The sequence below is a fragment of the Ursus americanus genome, chromosome 2 (genome assembly GCF_024610735.1).
Source record: "Ursus americanus isolate L20-20 chromosome 2, mUrsAme1.1.p, whole genome shotgun sequence".
Lineage (NCBI taxonomy): Eukaryota > Metazoa > Chordata > Mammalia > Carnivora > Ursidae > Ursus > Ursus americanus.
Genome location: NC_142128.1, coordinates 19,117,486 through 19,145,106, shown reverse-complemented (window position 1 = coordinate 19,145,106; position 27,621 = coordinate 19,117,486). Strand labels below are relative to the sequence as shown.

Genomic DNA, 27,621 nt, shown 5'->3' with positions numbered 1-27,621 from the left:
GTGGGCTGATTTACTCTCTCTGGGTTTTTAGCTCATTTGCTCATGTTCTTTTTCTTGAGGATAGAGTGTAAGAAAATACTTATTTAGCCCCCCCCCCCTTTTTTTGGCTCACTACAGGTTACTGGTAAGGGGAGGGAAGGTTTCCTCCACACAGTGATTCAGGAATCCAGGTTGATGGTGATTCTGACATTTTAAACCTCTATCTTCCAAGACTGCTCCAGATATAAACATGTATCATGAAGAAGAGAGAACAACATGGTGGATCACCAATGGGAAATTTTTATACAGCGGATCTGGGAGTGAACATATCACTTTAGTTCATATTCCACTGGCTGGAACTCAGTCACATGACCACATCCAACTGCAAAGGAGCCTAGGAAATGTAGTTCAGTTATCTGCCCAGGAGAAGGAGCAAATGGGTTTTGGAGAGTAGCTAGCCTAACTCTGCCACCCAGAACTGGATGTTTTAATATAATTGTCTTATTTAATCTTAAAAACAATGGAGTAGAGAAGGCATTATTATCACCACCATCAATGAGGAACCTAGGCCCAAGACATAAAGTAAAATGGAAGAGAACACATCACCAGTACAGCTAGACCCTAAGTTATAGGGTCTAGAGGTGAATTTGGATCCATATGACTCCAACTCAGTTTTTTTCTCAGGAAATCACAACTCTTCTCTAAGGAAGGGAAAGATCTGACTCTGGAGCTCATGAAATAGCCATGAAAACTTGCTGGCTGCCAGACGTGTGTGAAGTAAATTCCTCATTGTCTTCATAAGATGGGCAGGACCCTGGCATCTTTTTTTTTTTTTTTTTTTTTTTGACAAAGAGAGACAGCCAGAGAGAGAGGGAACACAAGCAGGGGGAGTGGGAGAGGAAGAAGCAGGCTCCCAGTGGAAGAGCCTGATGTGGGGCTTGATCTGAGAACGCTGGGATCACGCCCTGAGCCGAAGGCAGACGCTTAACGCCTGTGCCACCCAGGCGCCCCAGGACCCTGGGCATCTTGATTAGGAAATAACTTATCCTTCACCCCCAGATATCTTCTCTGTAAGTACATTGGCTTCATTCCTTCACGTGACTCCTTCTGGCTACTTTATTTGCTCCCCATGAATGAGACTTTGGTACATGGTTAATCAAAACCTCCCCATCTTAATTAACCTAACACCATTTTGCCCAGCAATAAATTTAGTTAATGACCATATCATGTAAAATTCAGTACCCTTGAGTGTTTCACATCCATTTGTGTATCTAATTCTTTTCATCCCTGGAAACCAAATTTTAAAGAATGAGTCTTGGGGTTTCTTTCTTTTTTTTTTTTTATCAGTGTCACTAGAAACTACTTAAAGTGTTTGAAAGTAGCTAAATTGTAAGGCAACACCCACACCAATATAGAGAAAATCCGTCTTTCATAAAATGTGCAAATTTGATAAATACGTGCGTGCGAACACACACACATGAAATACAAAGTAAAATTAGAATGCTTTTAAATGTATTGTTTAAATTCTTAAAATTCCATAAAGGTAATTTAAAGAGGAAAAAAAAAAAAAAACCCAGTACATTTGACTTGATTTTAGAACTTCTCCAAGTAAGTGTGGTTTTCATGACTTGATTATTAGGTGGGTTGTTCATTAAGAGAAGTTGGTTTAAATAAACTGCTTGGTTGAGTCATGTGTAGACCCTAGCATTATCTTGTTTGAAGGCATCCCTTCCTGTGGTACTACTGTACTGACCAGTCACCCTATCAGGATGCTAGGGACCAGACTGCCCTCATGGAAGCTTGGGGCCCCACCCAATCTCCACCAATCCATCCCCATCTCCACTGTGTTGTCTCTAGGCTCCATGCTGGCAGCCAGTGATGGCCCTGCCTACTGTTCGTGATTGACAATGGTTGATAAAGAACAGTAGACCAGTGAGCTGGCATCATTTGGGCTCAATCTTCTGACTTTAGTAAGTGATCAAAGAATGACAGCTCTGTGCTGCCACTACTCATTGAAGGATCAGCAGATCCTGATTGTAGAAACTTTGTCATTGAGTTTCAAAACTTTGCCCAGCACCTGGATTCAGTCCTTGGACATGGTCTCTATTTTCACCGACTGCCTTATGAGCTCAGCCAGTTTCAAGGTTTTCAGTACTTTCTCTGTGCTGATTTCCAAGTTATAGCTCTCTGTCCAGACCTGTTAACTCTAGGCTGGCAGATCCAAGTGAGTTCTCAACACCCCCACTTGGATGTCTAAGAAGCACCTTAAAACCAATTTGTCCGAAAGCAAACTCTTCATTTGTCATCTCCCCCAGCTCCTCTCCTCTGTGAGTCTTCTTAGGAATTGTTGGCTCTACTCTTCCTTTCCTTTAGGGCAGAAACCTTGGAGCTGTCCTTGGTTTTTAATCTACAAGTCAATTCGGTGGTGGCGGCCACATCCCATACTGTCCGCCCTCGTCACATTTACCTCTGTCCCAGCCACCGTCACCGCGCACTCTGACTTTCCAGTAGCCTGTAAGTCCTCCTTCTTCAACACTTACCCAGGAGAGCCTGTTCTCCACACGGCAGCTAGAATGGTCTTCCCAGTGTATCAGTCCGGCCACTCAGTCCCCTTCCGCAAAGCCATCCGATGGCTCTGTGTCACTCAGGACCAAAGCCACAGTCCTCACGGTGGCCAGCAAGGCTTTGCATTGTCTGTCGCACTCTTCCTGATCTCATCTCCTCCACCCGCTCCCCCAACCACATTTCTTTCTGGTCCTGCTGCCCCTCCCTCCTTGACCCTCAGACACGCCAGCCACACTTTCGGTCTAGAATTTCGCACCTCGCTCCTCTGCCTTCCCTCACACAGCTGGCTTTCACACTTCTGTATCCCTGTTCAGATGTCACCTCTGACCTGGTCTTCTGGCTAAACGCACCCCAGTTCGCACAAGGGGGATCCCCTCTAGCCCACTGTGTGTGGTTGGGGGCTGTCACTCACTTGAATAATGAACTAGAGCAACCAGATGTTTTCTGCCTGGAATTCGGATCCTCAGTGGAGTGATAGAGAAAAAAGAGAAGAGAAAGAGTAAGAGATAATAAGGAAAGAAAGAAAGAAAGAAAGAAAGAAAGAAAGAAAGAAAGAAAGAAAGAAAGGGAAAAATGAGGAGAAAGGAGTTGAATCCAACCCATTCCTGTGGTGGTGCCCTTGTAAAACTATCCATGTGTTCCCGGAGCGTCCTCACTTCCCGCCTCTTCCAAGCCCATTCAGAAGCTATTCCTTACGAGTCACTATATATACATATATTATCCTTTGAGTAAATTCCCCTTTACAATAGTTAGCCGGAGATATTTCTTGTTGCTTGTTGGAAACCAGTGTTCTCGGTGATGGACCAAAACGCATGTGTATGGGTCGAAGGAAAAGCCAAGAGCTGAGCATTGAAAGAACAGCAGGGGGTGAGGACAGAGAGGCCTCCCTCAGAGTCTCAGAGCTGAGACCAACCCTGTCTGATTGGCGCAGGGACACAGAACCGCACATTCAGCCCCCTGCCTTTGGGGGGCTCTGGGGATATTCAACAGTGAGGGCAAAGAAAGGCCCAGACCAGTGACCAGCTTAGAAACTCACAGCGAATGAGTGAGCAGGACAGTGAACCCAGACACTGTTCTTCCTGTGTGGACCCACTAGCACAGATGGGATGGAGGGGAAGACGTCATGGGAACTCTCCTCCAGGCCTCTCCCCTTAACCTTCACCATGTCGCCTTCCCGCTTACCTTCTCCCCTGATGAGCGCACACTAACGTGTCATGTCCTGTGCGCATGAATTTAGGCCCAAAGAAAACATCAACAAGTGATACTTTACACCAACATGCTCTACTGCTGCCTCTTGTCTGTGCAAAACATTCTTTGTCTTCACAATTTAGACCAGCTGCCAGGGGTCATAAGTCCCTCTTCTAGCCTCTCCCTCTTCTAACCTCTCCCTGCCTTTAGCAGACCTTTGTCTGCATCAGCTCTCTCAAGGTTGCAGCAGGAAATGCATTTGGTGCAAGAGTCAGAAAATCGTGGATTCAGATCTCAGCCTCCTGGCATATTATGTGGGTCTCTTTGGGGGTGTGTCACTCTCTGAGCCTCATTTTTCTTGGTAAAATGAGTCAAATCATAGAGCTTATTTTCCAGAATTAGAAATGAAAGGATGTGTTGTCATAGAAATCACCTGACAGATCTACATTATAAAGCACTGTAAATCTGAATCGAAATCTACATCATAAAGCATATGTGGTAGATGCTTAATCATAACAAACCGTCTTCCCCTCGCTTCTTTGCATATCAAGGGTGGCATTGAATAGTGGTTAATGGAGCTGCCCCAGTGGAATTCTGCCAGCTGCGTGACCTTGGGCAAATCATCCAACTGCCCTGTGCCTTATCTGTAAAATAGGAATAAAAGTAATTACCACCCCAGAGGACTGTTGTAAGGGGTAAATGAGCTTAGTCTTAACAAAGCGCTGGGAACAATGCCTGATACGTAGTAAGATCTCAGTAAATATTAATAGCAAACATTTGTTAGTATGGGCGAGTTTCAGGTATCATTGGGGATCTCCCAGATAGGCAGTATGGGGCCGAGGGATATTGATCTCCATCTTCTAGGACGTAGCAGAGTCTCTGGTTACAGCCATCAATCAGAAGTTGCTTTAACAAAGGAAGAAACAAATAGCTGGGCCATGAGTATTGATGCCCAGTGGGCTCACCTCTTGAACGTGAAAAAGAATCCTGCTTCCCACCCATCCCGCCCCTCCGCTCCAGCCCACCCAAAAGACACAGAATCATTTAGCATAAGAAGACATAAACATGTTGGGGGCTAGATTAAATGCAGGATGGAAACTGGGAAGATGACATCACAAATAACCCCTAGAAGAAAAAGAAACTCAGGCTCGTTCGGTGCACTCTCTAGCAAAACGAACCATGATTTACTCCTGCAAATTACCAACTGTAAAATATTTACAGCTAATTCCCTCCACCTTCCAGGGTGGTGGTGGCAGAGGGAGGCAGGTTGTTTCGGTAGTAAACCCGGGATGCAATTTCCACCTCAGCGGCCCCGTTTCCTGCAGCAAGCTCGGCGACAGTGTCATTTATATCTTCCACGCTTATAATCGCTTGTGCATGTGTGTGGGTCTCGATTACAGGCAGTTGAGGTTTGTGTGGTAGGCATTATGCGTTTATGAGCCAGAGCAAACATTTACTAGTGCTAGTAATTCGTCTAGGGGGCAGAGGAAGAGAAAGGGCGGGAGCAGCCAGGCACCGCACAGATCCTCGGAGGCTGCAGAATCAGCTCACAGGTGGGGAAGAAACGTCCCATCTGTCTGGAGGCACCAGCTCTTTGAAGCTCATTTCCTGCCATGTTGGTCTCCCTGTGCGTCTGATCGGTGAGATCAACCTACAGTCTCAGTCTTTGGACCTTTTCTCATCTCTGTATACTTTAGTGTATGCCCTCTGTCTGTGTTGGAAGCACCCAAATATTTCTCCACTCAGATCTCTTCCGGAGGCAGATACTCACTGCTTGCCTGGCATTTCCATCTGGAAGGCCACAAGGCATCGAGAACATGACATGTCTGAGGCAGACCTCCTGCCATTCTCCCCACCCCACACCCAGATCTTTCTCAGTGTCTTCCTCCAGCTCACTGAATGACCTGGAACCACCCTGACATCTCTCTGTCTCTTATGCCCTGCATGTAATCCATCAGGGGATTCTATTAGCTCTTCCTTCCAAATACGCCCAGGATCTGCCCACTTTATCACCCTCACTGCCATCTCTTCCCTGGACTGTGGCAGTGGCTTCCTTGTGGGTTCACCAGCTTCCGCATCAGGGGTGTGGTCCATTCTGAGGCATCAGGTAAAGGGGTCCTGGAAAATTGCAGTTCAGACCATGACCCTCCGCCCTTTACTCAAAAAACTCCATGGACTTCCCATTGCACTCAGAATAAATGTTCATCATCAGGCCTTCTGATATCTCTCTGGCCTCCATCTTTGCAAGCACACTAAGAACACTCTTCCCTCAGGACCTTTGCACTGGCTGTTTCCTCCACTTAGAACAGGCTTCCCCCAGAGACCCATGTAGTTCAATTTCTCACTTCCTTTATATTTGTATTCTCAAGTAGAGAAGGATTTTTTAAAGAAGAAACAAAAGGGCTAGCCACAAAATATTACCAAATTAAACTACTTTAACATTGAAACTTTGGGCCATCAAAAGACAAAGAATGTGATGAGTTGAGCCACAAACTGAGAGAAGATGCTTGCAATCTATATAGCAGAGAAAGGAGTAGTACACAGAATGTACAGAGAACTCCTACAAATCAAAAAGAAAAAAGACAAACAATCCGACAAGAAAAATGGGCAAAAGATATACATGCTTCACTCAGGAGAAAACACAAATCATCAGTAAACAAGATCTCTGAGGCTCAGAGAAATTCAAATGAAGACAGTAGCACAAACTAAGTCACAGTGAGGAGGATGAATGTAAACTCACATGCACAGATGGAGCGAGGACAACCTGCTACTTATAAGGGTGACTGTCACAGAGCACATGGCTCAGCATTTCCGTTGTCTGGAAAATACCCGGAAGAGACTTGCCTTATATCGTGAAGCATGTATATAAGAATTTACAAAGCAGCGCTGCTTATAAAGTAAAAATCTAGAAATAACCCCCATGTCCATCATCAAAAACTTGGATAAATAATGCCATATTCAAGGGCTCCTGGGTGCTGTAGTCGGTTGAGCATCTGACTCTTAGTTTCAGCTCAGGTCATTATCTCAGGGTCATGGAACCGAGCCCCACATCAGGCTCCATGCTCAACGGGGAGTCTGCTTCAGGACTCTCCCTCTTCCTCTGCCCTTCCCCCCACTCATGTGCTCACGTTCTCTCTTTCTAAAATAAATAAATAAATCTTTAAAAAAATAATGCCGTATTCACACAATGGAATATTATACAGCAGTTAAAGTGAATTAACTAACACTCAGTGCAGCAGCATGAGTAGGTAATATGAAGATACCGCCTAATTTTTAAAAATCAACAGAAGACTAAATCCAGTATTACACCATTTTTAAAAACCAACAAACCCAACAGTGTGTTGTTTTGAAATGCAGTGTATGAGATACACACACACAAGGGGAGGATAAACTGAAAATTCAAGAAAGTGGAGTTTTAGTCTGCAGGGCAATTCTCCAGCAGCTCTCAGCCTTCTTGTTCCTTGATGGGTGGGTGGGGATCATATAGTTTTGGTCAATTAGCAGAAATGATGAGAATCCTTTCCAGGATGAGCATTTAATTGCCAGGGTGACATTTTCCAGAATGCTCACATGCTTGCTGTCCTTCTCCTCCCTCTCCCCCTTTCTCCCTCTCCTGCATCCCTCTGGCACAGCTCCTGGCAGTGTTTGAGATGGTGGGGAGCTTCACCCAGATGCGATATCAGTAACTTAGGGGCCCATGCGTGTTTATTTTTATATTGTATCTATGCTATATATATATATATATTCCAGGGAAGCCACACAGAGGAGAAGGCCTTCAGATCAGATGTGCTATGAGCAAGAGTTGGCCTAAACAGTGGGCAGGAAAGTAAGGGCATTTCAGGAACTTGGAACAGCATCTATAAAATCCAGGATCGACAAAATCTTCATGTACCCAGAAAATGGCAAGAAGTCCCAAGAGGCTCAAATGCAGGGTGCACGGGGCCCGTGGTGGGGCTGTGACCAGAACATAATGCTCCTCACTGAGGAGCCAAGTGGCAGGGGTCAGCTGGACCTGGCTAAATATTCTTGCCAGCAGGTCTTTCTTTTGAGTTCTGTCCCTCCCCTATTTCTGCTCAGCTGCACCCAGCCACGTTGATTTCCACATGAAATTCTTGTCACATAAATAATTCTCAATGCCAAAAGTTCCTATGAAACTCCACCTGTTCCTGGTGCTGCCGGGGGCACAAGAGTTCCTGGCAAAGGCATGTGATAGCATCTGGAAAAAGCAGGGGGTTAATCTGGTCCAGCTAAGTAGACTTTGCCTGGGAGTTTATTTTGGCTTTTTTCCCAAGGAGCTCACAGTCTAGTAGAGAAAACAAGGAAATACATATGTGCCATATGGTGTGGTGGGTCCGTAATGGAAAGAGAGAGTTAGCCACAAGACAGCGGAGATCAGAGGAGGCAAGTGTCCCTTCAACGTGGGGAAAACAGGCCACATGAGCTGAGGGCTGAGGATGGTTATCAGTGACAAGATTTAGTGGAAATAAGATGGTCAGCACCTTTAAGAGCTGGTGAGGGGACATGAGTACTCTCTCACTTTGTGAACGGGCACATAATTTGGCATGACCGCAATGGAGGGCGATTTGCCACCATTTATTAAAACCTTTATACACAAACTCCCATGATCCAACGATTCACCTTTTCTAGGGCTGGGTAAAGGGAACACTCAAATAAACACATGTTCAAAATTGCTCACTTCAGCCTTACCTGTCCTCATAGAACATCTGCAGCCACTAAAGAACCCTCTACAGAAGAATGACTGAATAAATAGTGGTTTGCATATACCATCGAATGCAACATTCATTTTTTAAATGAGATGTGCACTGATTTGGAAATATCTCGAGAAGTATTATTGAGTAGAAAACCCAGATTTTAGAAGGCTGCATGCGGGATGATACTGTTTATATCCACATTTCCACATATATGCATGCACTCACCCAAAAGAAGACTCCCACCCAGGGCTCCGGGCAGGGGTGGTAAGCTCTGAGAATGATAAGGAAGGAGCCTTGGCATGACAGAAGGCAGATGTGGATCAAGGCTGGGGGGGTGGGGGGACACATCTATGCAGAGAGGAGGCAGTGGTGTTTGTTTTTCTCTGCACCAAGCCAGCCGTTGGAACTTGGAAAGGGAAACATTTTATTTCCTGGGAATCAGAGGAGCCTGTCTTCTCCACCTGAAGATGCATGGGTTTGAAGCTTACTGAGAACTTTTCCAAGGAGGTTGGTAAGTAAAGAGGAAGCCTGTCTTCTAAGGCAGTATATTAAATGTGTGTTGAGCTCTGGAATGAGACAAAAGTTCTATGGACCAGGCAGTGTGAATCCAGGCAGAAGACGAGATCCATGGTCAGCTGGGGGCAATGTCCTGCTTCCCTGTGGTCTTTCAGCAAAAGGAGAATCTTACTTTGCCAGGGCCACAGTGAGAGGGTCCAGGTAGGAGCATGAAAAGGAACATCAAAGGGATGATTACTCACCCCGAACATATTCTCTAAAAGTGGAGCTTTCTTAACATGTTGGTCGTCATTGCAGGATTATTGTGGGTAGATGTGAGAGGAGAGGCTATATAATCAGACATGCAACAAAGGCAGTGACTTCTTGTGTGCCCCTCCCCCGCCAATCAGCAGCACAGATCCCAACCCCTGGACCTGGATCTTCCTGACACTCCCTCCCTTAAGGGCTAGAACCTTGTTAAGACTCTGAGTCCAGCCCCAGAGAAGTCTGGAAAAACGTGTAGAGCCTCACTGAAGGAGATTAGGGTCAGTATATGCCTCTTTGATAGTGGTGAGATGGAATGTTTTGCACAAAAGTAGGCAGATAATCCCTGTCCTGTGGATAGAGCCCAAATAGGGGAAATGGAGGAAAAACAAGGTCTCCCAGGTGCGTGTAAGTGCAACAGGTGCTCTGGCAGAGGCCATCTCTTATTTCTGGGCTCCATCTGCTGGGGTCACTGCGAGTGCTGACATATTCTCATCCCGAGTGAGATGTAGCTCTTATCTGGCAGCTGGAGGGCCAGTGGATAGGTGTACTTAGCTCTAGGAATTAAGAAAGAGTAGAACTATCAATTAGAGATAGGGGAGAGACAATAATTCCCTTTCAATCTTTTTGAAAAGATTTCATTTAAGTCAAAGGAGAAAATCTCATTGTGATGCTGATAGGTCTCTAACAGCTGACAGTGGTAATTTTCCTTTATCAGAAAGGAGATTTGAGACTCGTAGTCCAGGGCCGGCAGAGTTGGGGCTGGGGTCTCATCTGAAGCTCGACTGGGGAAGGATGGTTACCAAAATTGTGTGTTTGTTGGCAGGGTTCAGTTCCATGTGGACTGTTGACTGGGGGCTTAAGTTTCTTGTGGCTGTGCACTGGAGTTTGTCCTCTGTTTCTTGACAAATGGACCTCTCCCTATGGTGGCTTACTTGGTCAAAGTCAATAAGAGAGAGAGCCAGTAGAGAGGGTCTGCTAACAGGATGCGAGTTACAGTGTTATGTAACCATTCCTGGAAGTCCTATCACATCCTCATTGCCAAATTCTGTTGATTAGAATCAAGTCCCAGGTCCTGCTCATGCTCAGTGTGTGGAGATTACATGAGGGCATAAATATCAGGAGGTGGGGATGACTGGGAGCTGTCTTAGAGTCTGTCTGCCCGGCAGTCATAATTGTTTTTCCAGTCAAGGTAGTCACATACAATTTCTGTTTTCAACAGATTTATGGAATCAAATAAGGATGAAATTGATTTAAAGAAAAATATTGAATCCATGAGAACAAGAATCTAAGTGGATGTCCAGAAATGGCAGAGTGTGGTCCAGAGATTGAGAGATACTCAACGTTATCAGGATGTGCAAATCACACTGCTTTTTCATTCATTCACTCATTGGTTCATTCATTTATCTGTCTGTATTAGGGATCTCCAGAGAAATAGAACGAATAGGGGATGGAATAATAGATAGATATATAGATAGACAGATAGATATAGAGACAGGTGGTGGTGGTGGGGAGATCTTTTATAAGAATTGGCTTATGGGATTATGAAGGCCAAAAATCCCATGATGTGCCATCTGCAAGCTGGAGAACCAGAAAAATGAGTGGTGTAGTTTAGTCCAAGTCCAAAGAACTGAGAACCAGGGGAACTGGTGTTATAAGTACCTGTCTAAGTGTGAAGACTGGAGAACCAGGTGTATTGAGGTCTGAGAGTCAAAGATAGACAAAATGAGCAAATTTGCCTTCCTCTGCCTTTTTTGTTCTATTCAGACCCTCATAGATTGGATGATGCTCACCTGCATGGGTGAGGCCAGATCTTTTGCTCGGTCAATGCTAATCTTGCCCAGAAACACCCTCCCAGACACACCCAGAAATAATGCTTTACCCTCTTCCTTGGGCTTCCCTTAGTGCAGTCAAGGTGATGCATAAAATTAACTAAGCGTCACATCTGTTCGCTGGTTTGTCCATCTGTTTATTCATGGAACAACATTAGTCCGGTTCCATCCCTGCCCTGTTCTCTGGGGTTGCAGAGATGGGAGGGATGTGCTGATGTCTTTCAAGGAATTTGGTTTCTAAAATATGTCTCTAAATCCTGACTGCTCATTAGAATCCCTTGGAGAGCTTTTAGAACATACCAATGGACAGACACCATCACCGACCAATTGAGTCAGAATCCCCAGTTGTGGGACCCAAGGAATTCGAATGTCCCTCCAGAGTCGAGGTCACCAGTGTGGTGACTTCATGACATTAGTCCACTTGCCATAGAACTGGCAGAGAAATTTTTGGAGATACCATGAGCAAGCCCCACAGCCACAAACCAACCAGAGAGTTCTCCTTGATTCTTCTCCAGAGAACGGAGCCTCCGGGGAGGTGGTTGACTTTGAGGAGGGAACAGACAGACTGAGCCCCACACTGCACTCCAGTCCCTTGTCTTCATCCCTGAGTTTTTCCCTGACCTCCAACATGAACTCTAGACCGAGCTCTTCCTCTGCTCTCTCTTTCCAGAGGCTGGAGATGGGTGACTCCATATTACATGTGCATTTCATGGTTGAGGTCTCACCATGTCTAACTGGTTTTGCTCTGGGGCAAGACTTGGCATCTTCAGTGGGCGAGGCTAAGCCTTTCTTACTTTGTCACCAGCTGGTGGCCAGGAGACGGAACCCTACCTAGTATCAGATTAAATATTCTTTCGCCTCCCTTGTCCTGTTCTGGCCTCTTTGGGTGTATGAAATGAGTGTATATGTGAGTGAAGATGTGAATGTGCCTATCCAAGGGGACCATTCATTTATTTGTTGTTTATTAAGCACCTATTACATACTATGCTCTATGAGGGACAGATATACAACCTAATGAGTAAGACACAGTTCTGCCATCAGGAGGCTTAATTCCAGGTGGGAAGGCATCAACCATCACGTGAACCAATAAGCAAATTAGATAATTATAGGTCTTGACCAATGTCATAAAGTGCAATGAAGAAAAATCAGGACAGTGGGACAGAAAGTGACTTGGGACAGGCATTATTTTTGGTTGAATGATCAGGGGAAGCCTTTCTGACAGGTAACTTTTGAGTGGTATGTGGATGTCCCAACCATCACCACTTATGGACCAGACCAGCACTCTCCGATAGAATGTTACCTGATCATGGAATATACTCTATCTGCCCCTCCAGCCCCGTAGCCACAGGCCATTCATAGCTATTGAACACTGAGGACTTGCATGTTTAACTTTTTTTTTTTTTTTAAGCCCAACGCAGGGCCCGAACTCACGACCCTGAGATCAAGACCTGAGCTGAAATCAGCAGTCGGATGCTTAACCGACTGAGCCACCCAGGGGCCCCAAACTTTATTTGCTTTTAATTAATTTACATTGAAATAGCTACATGAGGAAGTGGCTTCCGCAATGGACAGCTCAGAGCCAGACATTTAATGTGAGACCTGAATAGACCTGAATATGAGACCTGAATAGTGAGAAGAAGCCTGCTCTGCAGGGACCTGGGGAAATAGCAGGAAAGAATCAGGGCAGAGCCGATGCAGAAGGGAAGAAATCTGGAGTTCTGGGGGATGGAGAGAGGGCCAGCAGTGCTGGGACCTTGAGCAAATGGGATTGAGTTCAGGGACATATCATATAGAGCCTTAGAGACCATTAAGAGGGGGGTAGATTTTTTTTTAATATAATGAGAGCTGATTGAAATGACTTCTGATAATGATAATGAAAAAAAATTGTAGCTGAAGTTTACATAGATTTATGAAGTGGGCTTTATGTCTCATTCCATCCTCCATCCTCGGTAGCATCAATGAAATGTTTTGTTGTCATGGAAGTCTCCACTTGTAGATGGGGAAACTAAGGCACACAGAGGTTGAATGCATTACAGTCTGCAAGGAATTAATCTCTGAAGCTGGGCACCGAGGCCCACGCTCTTCACCACTATGCTGTATTCCCTCCCTCTTGGCCAATGTAAGCTTTGGGAAATTCCCTCTTGCTCAACGTGGATGAAGACCTAGAGAGGCACAAGGCTGAGAGGCCAGTAGTGTGGGCTCCAAAAATACCAGAGGAATGGTGGAAAGAAGGGCTTCAATTTAAAATATGTCTTAGAAGTGGAGGCAACAGACAGGACTCCTGAAGGAATTGGGTTGCTGAGGGATGAGTGAGGGGAAGAAGCAGCAGCAATGGCTCATAGGTTTGGGGCTGAGCAACAGGGGGGATGGCGGTGCCCTTTCCCAGGGAGGGGGAGGAGGGAGACTGGGGAGGGCTCACTGGGCTGGTGGGGTGGTGGCGGATGCTGCCATGTGACGTGCTGGGACGGTCATCCCGTGACATTCGGTGCCTCCCTTCAGGCACATTTTCCTTCCTCCCTTCCCGTATTTTTCCTTTCCTTATTCCCACCTATGCTCTCTCTTCTTCGTTCCTTCTTTCTCCCATCCTCCAGCAAATATTTACTGAGATCGGTTTGATTCTAGGCAGTGTGTGAAATGCAGGGACACAGCCACACACTAAAGTGTCAAATCACCCTTCTTCTTGGGAGCTGGCTTGCTTTTGGAGGACAGACAGACTCTACAGGGGAAAATAAACACATAAACGAGATAATTTCAGACAAAAAATAAGGCAGATAAAGTGAACAAAAGAGGCTGGTGGAAGGAGAGTAGTTTTAGACAGTGCCTGGGGAAGGGGATTGTGCTCTGAGTGGGTGCTGTCTGAGCCAAAACCTGAATAATGAGAAGTCAATTATAGGAGCAGCAGAGGGGTGTGTGTGTGTGTGTGTGTGTGTGTGTGTGTGTGTGTGTGTGTGATAGACAGAGATGAAGAGAAACAGAAAGAGGTCCTGCCGGGATTGGTGTGCAGGAATGTCTGATAATATAAGAATCTTCCATACTCATAGTATAGCCTGTGGATGTTTGGGTATATCTTTTTTTTAAAGATTTTATTTATTTATGTGAAAGAGAGAGGGAGAGAGAGAGAGACAGCATGAGCAGGGGGGAGGAATAGAGGGAGAAGCAGACTCCCTGCCGAGCAGGGAGCCCGATGCGGGGCTCGATCCCAGGACCCTGGGATCATGACCTGAGCCGAAGGCAGACGCTTCACCAAAGGAGCCACCCAGGTGCCCTGTTTGTGTCTTTCTCTCTAGGTGTGCGCTGAGCTTCTTTCCTATCTATCTGTCATTTCTCCATCTGCTATATGATCAGATTGATTGGTTTGAAAATCTGTTTAGTATTTCATGTGCCCCAAGCTGTGAAAATCGGATCTAAATACAGGCACAGTGGGAAGCACTAATTAATTTATGATTGTACTTAACATCATTGAAGCTGGAGATCTTGATTTGGGGCTGCAACTTGAGGAAGGAAATATCTCAAGGACAACATGGAAGGCTCTGACCAGGGCGCTAGCTTGTAGAAGAGGCTGTCTGTCCTACCATCCTGGCCACGTTCAGGAAAAGGGAGCCTCTGGGCTGCATTCTTACAGCCGAGAGCACAAGTTGCCTTCAGCACTATCTCAGTCGCAGGCAAGTGCTTTGAGTGTCACCTGTCTAGCTGACCAGGTTCCTTGATCACTCGGAGGAAGAACGTACACATTATTTGCGAAAGCAAAGTTCATTTTAAGGATCCATACAGGGTAAACATTCGGGGATCTAATCATCGGCACAGGTCCCAGGTGGCGTTCTCTGAGAATGTGTAATACACAGGCTTCATGCCGAATTAGCAACAGTCATCAACCCTTGTCCTGATCTCAGGGTGGTAGGATCGAGCCCAGTGTCAGTGGGGAGTTTGCTTGGGATTCTCTCCCTCTGCCCCTCTCCCCATTTATGCCTGCTCTCTCTTTCTCTCTCTCAGTCAAATAAATTAATTAAATCTTTAAAAAATAATAAACTAAATAAAAGGGCCCTAATCCCATTCATGAGAACTTCACCCTCATTACTAATCGCCTCCCAAAGGCCACACCCCCAAAACCATCACATTGGATGAGTGTATGGGTTTGGGGGGAGGTGAGGAACACAAACATTCAGTCTACAGCAGCATCATAAGCACCAGACCTTTTAATCCTCATAAAACACGCTCTGCGATTGGTCTTGCTTGTGACCTCCACTGTATACAGTGAGGAATTCAAGGTTTCCCAAAGTCCTTCATAGAGTAAGAACGGCAGAACCAGGCTCCTGGGGGCCAGACCAGCTGGTGGGTCCTCTGCCAGCAGCTTGGGGGACATTCCTTTGGAGGCAGAACACCAGGCTCAGGAGGGACGGCCACAAATGGTCAATCAAGTGATGCTCTAGGCAAGCAGGTGATGACAGGCCCTCCCCCAGGGGCCCAGGTGAGTGTCTTGAGAAGCACATGGAACAAAGCAAGGGGTGGTCCCAGACAAGGCAAGACTGCCATGAAAACCTGGCATACGGGCCATCACCTTTAGGAAGAGCAGTGCGTCTGTCACTCTGAGTTGCGGTGGCCCGCACGGTTAGAGGCCGCAGGGCTTAGATGTGCATAGGGGAGGCATAGCAAGCAGGGTTTGGATCGGCACCGGGATGCTGGTGAGAAGGAAGGAGGCTGGCAGCGCCCCAGAGGCAGGGCTGAGCTGACACACAGCTGGGAGTGGAGGGGAGGCGGAGAGACTTGGAAAACAGCCTTCCCGAGAGGACCCCTCTCCTGTCACCGTCTGTTAAATCGTGAGCACGAGGCCCCAGTGCAGACACGCTGACACCTCCGTAATCATCATTTACTTGTGGCACCTGCCCTTTGAAACGCTGAGCCCGAGGAAAGAAAATACAATAAACCGGCCAACGGAGGTTGGTGGGTGAGGATCTGCAGCGGGGTGCACTTTGAATGTGGATGAATAAAGCATCAGAGAGGTGCGCTCTGGGGGGAAACCCCAGTTTCCACCAGGTGAAGTGTGTTCCAGAATCTCACAGATTCAGAGTCAGGGAGCATCTTGTTTTAGATCCTCCGGGGCGAGATGGTCCAATAACAAAAGTGAAAGAGCTGGAGAGACAGTTGTGGGCAAAGAGAGCTGGTGGAAGCTGAGGTTAGAGGCAGACAATGGTTTCGATTTTAGAACCATGCTTCCAACCTGTGGGCTTGAGAATTATTACAAAGGACTTCCCTGGCCCTGTAGATGCCACGCATGGAGTAGAAACTAAATCAATAAAAATCTCATATATACACGCACGCACACACCCCCAGGGCAACCTGAATTCATTTCAAAGGATTGTTGAATTCATAGTTGCTTTCTGTCCATATGTGTTTTCCAGATCAATCCATTCGAACAAGTTCACTTCCAACACACGGTGGCCGCATCGATGCCAAAGACAATTGGTGGTGCTGGGAAAGTCAGGGACAACAGGGAGAAATAGAATTGATGCCTACAATTGGCGTAAAATGAGGCATGGCCCCCAAAAGTGGCCAGGCTCTGCCCAGCAGTGAGGCTTCCCAAATGCCTAGGCACCTCAGGGTGGCAAGGAGAAAAAGAGTTCTAGTAATTCACTGGAATATATGCCCAACCGAAGCTGTTCAGTGCTCTAAGAGTGGGTTGTATCAACCCCTGTTTGAGGTGGGTTTCTGTGTCTCAAGAGTCATCATTTCTGTAGGGGTGCATCTATTAGGCAACCTACGGTAGTCCTACAGCTTCAGAATTGGGGCAGGGCCATTGTCCTACATTTGCTCAACAAATAGATATGTTCACACCTACTATGTGCTACAGTACACTGGCCGCAAGAAGGGCTAGGTACTGATGTTCTGTACCAAGGTGCCGGATACCTTTTCTTGTGAATGAACAGATGTTATCCCCATTCAACGAAGATGGAACTGGGGATCAAAGACACGCAGTGGGTTTGCTCAGAGCAAGTGTGGTTTAGAGATGGAACCCGGAAGTTAAACGCTTGGCCACACACCTTTGTCAGGGTGAGTGTGCACTCAGTAAAGCTTCTAAAGGAGGCGATGGGGGAGGGCTGGGATTCAGTAAACCCTCCACCAGTGATTCCCAACCCGAAACTCATGCACATCTATGAATTCTCAGAGACAAGGACAGACCTCTTAAACTATTCTTACAATTTCAAAAAAATGCACACTTCTTCAGGGCAAGATCTTGCTCTTGGTTTAATCTCCCAATTCTAGCATGGTGCCTGGCAAACACATAAATGGATAGTTTTCTTTTGTTTTTTTGATTAAAATTTGTTTCAGCATCGTGATCTTGGCTTTCTCTGATGAAGAAACCCTAATTGTATACACTCTGATATATAAAATAATAAATTTATAATTACTTGGATAACTTGGTTCCAAAACTCAGATCCAAGGAAGGGAAACATCTGTTGGGTAAGAGATCAATATGGAAATCCGTTCAGGCATGCGAGGGAAAACATTCAACCTTCTGTGATAGACTGGCATTTCTCCACCCTCCAGAGGCAGTTGGGCACACCTAGAACACCTAGTCTTCTTCCAAGCTCCAGAGAAGGTGCTGTGAGCCCTTCATCTGCCAAGCCAGTTTCTCTTTGGGGCTTGATTCAAGAACATGCATGTTAGGACCTTAAGAATATTCCATGTGACCAGCTCCTGACTACTCAGGGAGTGAAAACACCATTGGGTTGATAAAACAAAACTGTGAAATCCTCATTGTACTCGTGTGGGAGACAGAGAACAACCTCCGAAAAGCTGTGTGTCAGCCTACTGTAGAACTGGAAATGGCCTGAAAGGGGTCTTCCTTCTTTCTGTTTTGATTTGTCTTGTGTTGTGTCTCTGGCCCCAAAAGGACTTAGGGTCTGTGGTGTCATTAACTTCTGATCTTTTGAGATAAGTGCCACCCCATGTGGTTCATGACACTTGGCGGTCCCCAGAAGGGAGTAAGGAGCATCTTTACCCAAGTAATTCTTCTCTCAGAGTGGAGTATGTTCTCATTTTCCCTTTCTGGTTCCTGGCATCTGCGGATATCCCAGACACTCGTCTTACTCATTTGTGATGACGTCTTCAGAAACGTATCCCCTAGGATCCTGGGCTGCCTTACAAAAGGTGTCAGAGGTGGCTCTGAATAATTATCAGTAGAGGACTTCTGTTCAGACTTGTCATATGGGTTTCAAGTCAAGTTTAATTTGTATTAGAATAAAAACCTCCCAGTGCACCATGCAATACGTGCACTCCTTACTACCCATCACTGGGTGTTATATGCAACTAATGAAGCATCGAACTTTACATCGGAATCTGGGGATGTACTGTATGGTGACTAACACAATATAATAAAAAATCATTAAAAAAAATAAAAAAAATAAAAAATAAAAAGATGCACAGGAAAAAAAAAAAAGAATAAAAACCTCTCTTGAAACCAAGGACCAAGGGATATATGGTGGTGGTGGTTGGGGTGGGGGGTGAGGGTAGCGATAAATTCCCTGCCTTTTCTTCCAGATGAGTCTTCCAGGGCAAAAACCAAACACAGGATAATTTCGCCGTAGGTCACTGTAATCCATAAATTATTAATATATCATCCAGCGCCATCTGCTCTGAGTCCCATAACCCCACTCCCAAGGCCCTCAAGCTTAGCAGTGGCCCCAGTCTTCTGACGTCAGGAAAGTCAAAGCCATTAGGAGGAAGTTCCCCAGTATTGCTCTGCCTGATCCTACCCATGTCCCACCACATCTCAAGCCCTTATCAACTGTTATGCCAGGTTTCTCTCTGGGTAAGAATGCCTACTGGACCTTCGTTTCTCCACTGAAGGTTGATATCCTATCCCTTCCTCCAGGCTCTAGCTCCACTCTGGACCTTCCTCTCCTTGTCCTATTCAAGAGTGGTGAGGACCACAGGCTCTGCTGGGTTTCAAATCCCCACCGTGCCACAGAGGAGCTGTGTGATCTTAGTCAAGGCATGTAACTTCTCTGAGCTTCAGTTGGTTCATTGAGAACATGGGGAATAAGGGTAGCTACTCCCTCCGCCTACTTCAGTGGGGTTCATGCTCCTACAGAGACCCTCCGAAACCTTCTAATCCTAAAATAGCCATACCTGCCCGGCCCAAACTTTATTTTTTTTATTTTCAATTTTTTTTTAAAGATTTTATTTATTTATTTGACACAGAGAGACAGCCAGCAAGAGGGAACACAAGCAGGGGGAGTGGGAGAGGAAGAAGCAGGCTCCCAGCAAAGGAGCCCGATGTGGGGCTCGATCCCAGCATCCTGGGATCACGCCCTGAGCCGAAGGCAGATGCTTAACAACTGAGCTACTCAGGCGCCCCTGGCCCAAACTTTAAAAACAACAAAAATGCCTAAGACCTGGGTTTGCTCTTTTTTCCCCCACAATGTGGCCGTGTGTCATTTAAAACTGGAATGCTTTCCTTGTCTTTTTTTCCAGTTATTTAAATTCTTTGTGTATCTTCAAAGCCCAGTTCCTTCTTCCCTTTCTCCTCCTCCTTTCTCACTCCTTCCTTTCTTCTTGTCTTTATTTCTCCCCTCCCTTCTAATCTCCTTTATTCTTTGCTACTTCTCTTCCCCCTCCCGTCCTCTCCTTTGCCCTTCCGGTCTCCTCCTTCTCCCTCCTGTGGGCATGCGGGAATGCCCCTGAGACTCAGTTTGGTTTGAAAGGAGACATCTGCCCACAATAGAGATGTCCTATCTGAACCACAGACCAAACATGGGTATTCAGACCTTTCCTTCAAAGAACTTACAGTCCGTCCATGGAGGGCAGGTACCAGGCATGCTTGATCCTCAGTATTAGACCCAACACCTGGTGCATAACAAGCACCAGTAAATACTTGATGGGATTAATGAGAGGATTGATACTAACATAGCCCTTTCATTGTGCAGGTCCAGAGAGAAAATCCCTGTCCTAAATTCATTCAGCAAGTTAGTTAAGTCTGAGCTCTCACTCAAGATCCCTGCATTCTGGGCTTCAATTTGGCTGATCCGCATATGGCCCCAGGGCATGCAGCTTTTCTTGGGTCTTTCTACAAGACAGATAGTTTCCAAGTGGTTTGAATATTCCCCTTCAGAGATTTCCAGGATTCCTGAATCAGGGCTTGAAAAGCACAATGAACTTTCCAAGAGAACTGGGCAGGGCAAATCCTGCCTATGTGTCCTTGGACAGGGCTCACGGTCACCCCGGCGCTCCACAGTCACCCCGGCGCTCCACGTCCACATCTATATAACGGACTCAGTGAATCCTAGGGTATTTGGTGAGCTTTAGCCAGGAGAACCATGTGGAACCACCTTGTTTGGGGCTTGGCAAGCAGCAGGAGCTCGATGGACTTCCTAAGTGAGTTCTTTCCTCACTGCGGAGGAAGTGGCCCAACCTCATGCCCTTGCTCTAACCACCATTCTCTTGGGTTACAGTTCATCAGGAGGGCTCAGAAAATATTGCTAATTTATGCACCATTTGTTCCACGGGAAAATGCATTTGGGAAAATGTGAGCTGCCCACATACCTCCAATTCAGGCAAGCCAAAGGCAAATTCTGCCACTGACCCTTCCAGAGAGAATGGGCACTTTATATCTAACACGGGTGATTGCTTTCTCCCTCGGCGTTCATGATGGTATCCATTTGCTTCAACTGAGGAGGCCCCAGAGAGAGATATCACAAATTGAACGATGTAGCTTGATCTGGCAAGAATTTCTGGGGATTCTGGCCCGGGTTTCTGTAACTCCCTGTGGTAAGTCAGTGACAACCCACCTTTACAGCATAACATAATGAGGCTCGTTTTAACATTCAGCTTTGCCACCCACTAGCGGAGTGACCTTGGGCCAGTCCTATAACCTTGCCGAGCCTCTCTAGTTCTGTTAAGCATTGTCGGGCAGCCACAAAGAGCTCGGGCTAGCTATGGTGCAAGACAGACCTGGGGATGAATTTCAGTGCCCCCTTCTTGTGACTTTGGGCAAACGAATCCATTTCACTAGGCCTCAGCTTCCGGACCTCTATAATAGGGATAACAGTAATGTCTTCTTAAGAGAGTTGTTGAAATATTCACAGCTAACGTATCGAGAACTTTCTCCATATAAGGGACTCTTTTCGATATTAACTTACTTCACCTTCATAAAATCTCTCTGAGATGTATCTTATTAGTACGATGCCCGTTTTCCAGATAATGAGACTGAGACACAGATTATCTGGGTTAAGTCATTCGCCCAGGGTCACACAGCTAATAAGTGGATCCAAACTCAGAAAGTCTGGAGTCTGTGCGCTTAACCGACTAGGCTGGAGAGTCCAGTATCTTGAAAGTGCTTAGAGAAGTGGGTCCAGCATCAGAATTTGGATTCAGACCACAGCCTGGAGCGAGCACTCTGTGACTGGTGCTCGGAAACTTGTGTTAGCAGCGTCTTCGGTGAGGCCCTCGGGCGCCGACCTGCACTCACATGGGGCTTGTGCTCCGCAAAGCACCCCACCCCCCGGAGCGGGAGGGGGGGTGCGGTGAGCGTGTTGGATGGGGGCTCATAAACATTTGGGGCTCTGAGAGCAGATGTGTGATCTTGCAGAACGCTTCTTGCGTCAGGACTGTGTGTCGACGTTGATGTCACGGCTGCTCTGAGCACCCCAGATACTGTTAACGAGCTGTTCCAAGCCCAGATGTGGTGTTTTCGCACCATATGGTCCACACTGAAGTGCATGGTCTTTCAGACAGGAATGGCACGGAACTCACTCACGCCGCACCTCCGTGCGTGGAAAACCCACTTAGAGGGACCCTGCCCTCCCGCTGCCCCAATTCTCCTACATCCAGGGATCACGCTTTCACCTGTATGCCATTCATGGATTCACCCACCAACCCCAGACAGTGAGGGGGCGGCCGTCCTATGTGGCAGGCACTGGGTTAGACCTGAGGGATACAAAGGTGAATAGAATATTGCCTATGGCTTTGAGGGACTGGGACTAGCCATGAAGGGCTAGGGAACAAATCGTATGATGCCAGTATTCTAAGCTCTATGGTACAGGTAGTTAGCAAGGACTGCAGGAATGAAAAGGAATCCGTGAATGAATGAATGAATGAATGAATGAATGAATGAATGAATGAATGAATATAACTGCTGCAGAATCCTTCTCGGGAAGGGGGAATGGCTACTTGATATCAGCTGAGCAGCTACTGTGGGTCTTCTTACTGGCAACAGATCCTGGGTGGCTCATACCACACAGTTGTATCTTGGCTCAATGAGATGGTCTCACCGCGCGTGCCCCAATGCCGGACCTCCCCTTCAATGCCGTGTTTTAATTCATCTGTAACACGATCAAAGACATTTAGACTCCTCTGCTCCCCTCTGCCTTCCCTGGCACCCCTCTTGTTCCCTTTTGCACTGAGCACTGGGCTGGGCACACACTGGCTGGGAGGTGGGGTGCCATTTCATCCCAGATGCTTCAGATAAAGACTCGAGATCCCTACATGTCTTGACAGACTGTAGCAATTAGCCAGAGTGAAGGAGATGAATTTGAAAGGGGCCCATTGTAAAGACAAACAAATGCCGAGGTCTGCGAAGTGAATGGCGGAGACCAAATGAGAAGAAAAATCTAGCAGCTGCTCTTGCACTAAAGAAAAAAAAAAAAAAACACGAAATAAGCAAGCAACAGTATATGTGAGGGATTAAAAATCTGGATAGGGCCGTGTAAAAATATCTATCTTCAGGTATTTTTTGCACCAGTATTTATTTAATATTTTCATATTGCAACATGAGTTTCATACTAAGAGAATATATTTCTCCAATTGAATTTCAGAAAGTAGGACATCGTCATGTTCCTTAAACTCAGGCTGAATTCATCTGTCACCAGCCTCCAGGTCAGAAAGTGTGGTTGGTGACATGGGCTTGAATGAGAATACCCATTATCCCTAGACCCGTTCCTTCGTTTAGTTGTTCAGCTTTGCCATGTGGTCAAATAGAAGTATTTTTTTTTCCTTGCTTTTCTCTAAGAATTGCTGTGCCGATCGACGGTCTTGTAGACCTAGTGTCGGTTTTAAAGACTCTGGCATTCACCAGGTGCTATTCTAACCAGAAGGAAGGGACTCCTCTTAGCCCTATTTTTTTTTTTTTTTGAGATGAGAAACTTGGGGTTCAGTGTGGGTTCAGGATGCTTCCTAGAGGGCTTCCAAACTTCAGAGTAAATTTGGGTTTTATCAACTTCCCAGGGACGGGGGTAATCAGAAGTTCTCCAGTCCTGCACATCTGACTCCCAAAGGCTCTGCCTTCCTGAGCCCTGCCCCTCTGAATGAGACAGTTAAACCTGGTGAGAGCCGAACAGGCACATAAAGATATTCAAACCACTTTGGAGAACAAGTTCGTCCAAGATGAGCATGACTGTGGCTGGGGCGATTGCTTTGATCCAAAGACTTCTGGCCATCCAGCCATTATGCGCTAACAACATCTGACTCTATGTGAAGCTCTCTACTGGGCAAATTCCTCTTGCCTAATAAAAGTGCTTGCCAAGAAAGCTCAAAACCCAGTAGCAATTAATTATTGACAGAGCATGTGAATTAGAGATAAAAGAAAAGTCGTTCTTTCTCCTCACACGCGATAGTAAATAAATTTAATTATGGTAGGGGAGCTAAGGGATCTTCGTCTGTATTAAGCTTTATTAGCTGGGACATTTAAAAGCATGTCATCACAACAAAGAGGCCTTGTGTAATCCTAAATGTACCACTTTGGTGCAGGGCTCAGAAGTGAATGGATTTAATGGAGCACATGGTGGCAGATGGCCTGCTCTACCGACAGGTATAACAGGTTTACCGTCAATTAACTTTGGTCTACATATGCCTATAGCAAATTGACTGTATAATAGGATCCTGAGCCTCTTTTATCATTGATAGGCCTGCCACAGTGGGATTGGGGGACACATAGCATCAAAACCTCTTCAATGTCTTGAAGCTCCCAAATGGGACCAAGGCCACTCTGAAGGTGAACATGGTTGGAGGGGTGGGTGTGGAGATGCATCCTAGGGAAGGAAACCGAGACACATGGTGTGGGATCTACCACTGGCCCACTGGGCAAGCTTGGGAGCAAAGTAAAGAAGAACTCCATTTCTAGAACCAGAGCCATGCTAGATGCCTTCGTGCTGGATGTCGTTTTTATTCTGAACTTGAACTTGAGGTGAGCTTTAGGATTTTACAGAGGACAATAAGGGGACGTGATTGAACTTGTTCAGGTCACAAAGCTTGTCTGGTTCCCTGTCTCTGGGCTTCTTTTCTTCATTTGCACAGCGATCCCTTTGGACCAGGTCAAGACTCAGCATATGTTTTCCTAACGGGCCAGTGAGTAAATATGCTTGGCTCTGTGTGTCTTAAAGTCCCTGTTGCAACTACTCAGCTCTGCTGTTGTAGCACAAAAGCGACCAGGGACAGTACATCAAGGAAGGAGTGTGGCTGTGTTCCAGGGAAAGTTTATTTATGGGCATTGAAATTTGAATTTCATATAATTTTCATGCATCACAAAATGTTATTATTATTATGTTGGGTTTTTTCCCAACCGTTTAGAGATTAAACATCAGTCTTAGCTGCGAGCCATACAAAAAAAATGAGAGGCAGGGAGTAGTTGGCCAACCCCTGGTCTAGATAATCTTTGAGTTCTTGGGGCGCTCAAACATTTTCCAAAAGCCGCTGCGACAATAGTAATATCCTTGATTTATTAAGCTCTTGCACGTGCCAGATTCTGTGCTAAATGCTTTACAAGTGTTATCTCCCTTAATCCTTATACTACAGTGCGAAGTAAGTGCTGTCATTACCTCTGTTGCAGAGATTACACAAAACTAATACATAGAGAAATTAAGAGTGTATCTCCGTTGAACGTAACTGGTAAGAGATAGGGCAGCAGTTGAAACCCAGGTGTATGAGGTTCCCAGGAATGAAGGCAGAAGCCTAATGCCGCCTTTCCTGATAATACCATAATCAGAGCCTCAGTAGGACATGGAGTTAAAAAGAATCCCTAGGACTTATCGACGAATTTTATTTTGTAGCTCCCCACGAGGAGCTCTGTATGTCACACGTTTTGTACGAACAGTTAACACGTTCTGGATGGGAATGACCACTCTCTTCCTTTCCCTCCCTCTTCCAGAAATGTGATGCCTAAGACTTTGGATGGGCAGGTAACCATGGAGAAGACGCCGAGTTACTTTGTGACAAACGAGGCTCCCAGGCGCATCCACGCCATGGCCAAGGACATAAAACTGATCGTGGTGGTGAGGAACCCGGTGACCAGGGCCATCTCTGACTACACCCAGACGCTGTCAAAGAAACCCGAGATCCCCACCTTCGAGGTGCTGGCCTTCAAAAACCGGACCCTAGGGCTGATCGACGCCTCCTGGAGTGCCATTCGAATAGGGATCTATGCTCTGCACCTGGAAAACTGGCTCCAGTATTTCCCCCTCTCCCAAATCCTCTTTGTCAGTGGTGAGCGACTCATAGTGGACCCTGCCGGGGAAATGGCCAAAGTACAGGATTTTCTAGGCCTCAAGCGTGTCGTGACTGAAAAACATTTCTATTTCAACAAAACCAAGGGGTTCCCTTGTCTAAAGAAGCCAGAAGACAGCAGTGCCCCAAGATGCTTAGGCAAGAGCAAAGGTCGGACTCATCCCCGCATCGACCCCGATGTGATCCACAGACTGCAGAAATTCTACAAACCCTTCAACATGATGTTTTACCAAATGACTGGTCAAGATTTCCAGTGGGAACGGGAAGAGGGTGACAAATGAGGTTAGAGAAGCAGAGGGAAGGCCAGTGAATAGCTAAGGAGGCTCCTTACCTGAGTCCTGAAATCCCCCCACCGGGGTCTGTAGCCTCAGCCTCGCTGGAGAGCCAAGTAGATCCCCTCCTTTGTCCAGCCGGGATTGCTTCCAATGCTGTAGGCTTAGGCAAAGGGATGGATCCCACCGCATACTCACGGAGGCACTGGGTTTGCCGGGGCAGCGGCATCTGGTTGACCAGATGGCCACCAGGAGCCACTGCTAATTCTTGTCTTCTGCTAATTAATAGAGTCTGAAGACAGGATAAATAGCTGTCAAGGTCAGAGACCGTGCCAGGAATGTTTCTTTACGTGATTTGAAAAAGAAAAGAGGAAGGAAGGTCTGCTTTGGCCACTTTAGAAGCCTGAGTCCTAGCCCTGCATCTGGCACGGCCCTCTGCTGTACAAACCTTTGCTTCGGCATCTCTCCAGAACAATACTCGTGGCTGAGTGCTCCAGGACTCCTAGGGAGCAAGGTCCTTTCTCTGAGGTGTCTCTAGCCTTCTCCTTCAAGGTCTCATCCCACAACCCTTTGACGTCCCCCCTCCTCACCTTATGAAGGCAAAGGCATGCACATTCCTCACCAGAAAACAAAAACAAAAACAAAAAACAAACAAACAAAAAAACAAAACAAAAAGCTGACACCCTTGGAAGCCTTCTTTCCAAGAGCCCTCCTAGGAGGGTCCCGGGCTGTGGTGAAACTTAGCATAGGCCCTCGTGATAGAATCAGGCCTACATGGCTGTCCTCGGAGCCGTGTGATTGCCTCTGAGTTCCGAGCCCTGAGGTTGGTAAAGACAAATGTTATTTCTGGGGGTGAAAAAAGAAGGCCAGATCTTTTGGTGGGAGGTCTCCACATGTGAAGACCCTTAGCACCACGGCTCTGAGGAATGCTTTCGGGGTGGACTCTGTCTCTTAGGGTCCCCACGGGGCAAGGACCAGATGGTTGGCATGTCTTCCGTTATGAGTAATCCTGAGAAACACAACCAACAGGGGATCAGTCACCATTCTTCTGTTTGCCCCACCGTGTCCCCTTCATGGTCACCTGATGCTTCACTTACTCTCTTCAGAGATGGCCCATTGGGGCAGTGACAGAGTGCCCACTCCATCTATGGCGGGTTGTTGGATCCGGTCTGCGGATGTGGGGGAGGGCAAGGGCTGTCTGCGGACACCCCCATCAAGGGCTGCTGAACGAAGTGTCCCTTCCCATTACTTTGATTTGATTAAAAGGCCACATTTGACGCCAAGCACTTGTTCACTGATCTCCAAAACCAGGAACTGTTCTAGTAAATTTGGAAGTATGTATGAGTGGGGGGAGCTAAGTCTGTTCATCTGTTATTAAACTCATTTCTTCCGCTAAATGAAAACTGTGTTGTTATAAAGCTTCATGCAACCTGACTGATGGGCTTTGACCGTGTGTTTGTGTTGGTCACCTCCAACCCCACCCCGACCCTCGAATTCTGGGACGATCCCTTCTCCTCCCCGTGGTGGCCAGAAAGCCCCAGATTAGAGAATCTTGTAGATTCTGTCTGCAGAGCCAGATCATTCCCAAAATAGCACAAAAGAAGTGACTGTGTAAGGAGTGCAGCTTTCTCTCTCTTAACTAATCCCAACGAGGAATGGACTGATATGCTAGACTCAGAAACAACCTTACAAATAATTTTTGCCAGAGAAGAAAGTGGTTTTTGAACCGAAGGCCACGAATATGCCTTCACCACCAAAGCAAAAAGAAGATACAGGTAAACACACACAGGCACATACAAACCCATCTCTTCGAAGGAAAAA

General features: G+C 46.5%; 1 protein-coding gene across 1 annotated transcript in view; it reads left to right on the top strand.

The window, feature by feature from the left end:
* HS3ST4 (heparan sulfate-glucosamine 3-sulfotransferase 4) overlaps nt 1-27,234 on the top strand; it is a 377,911-nt gene extending 350,677 nt beyond the window's left edge. Inside the window, exon 2 of the mRNA XM_045775220.2 lies at nt 25,173-27,234. Coding sequence (XP_045631176.1) covers nt 25,173-25,809 — 637 coding nt within the window. The 3' untranslated portion in view covers nt 25,810-27,234. The remainder of the gene's footprint in view (nt 1-25,172) is intronic.
* The last annotated feature ends 387 nt before the right edge of the window (nt 27,235-27,621 follow it).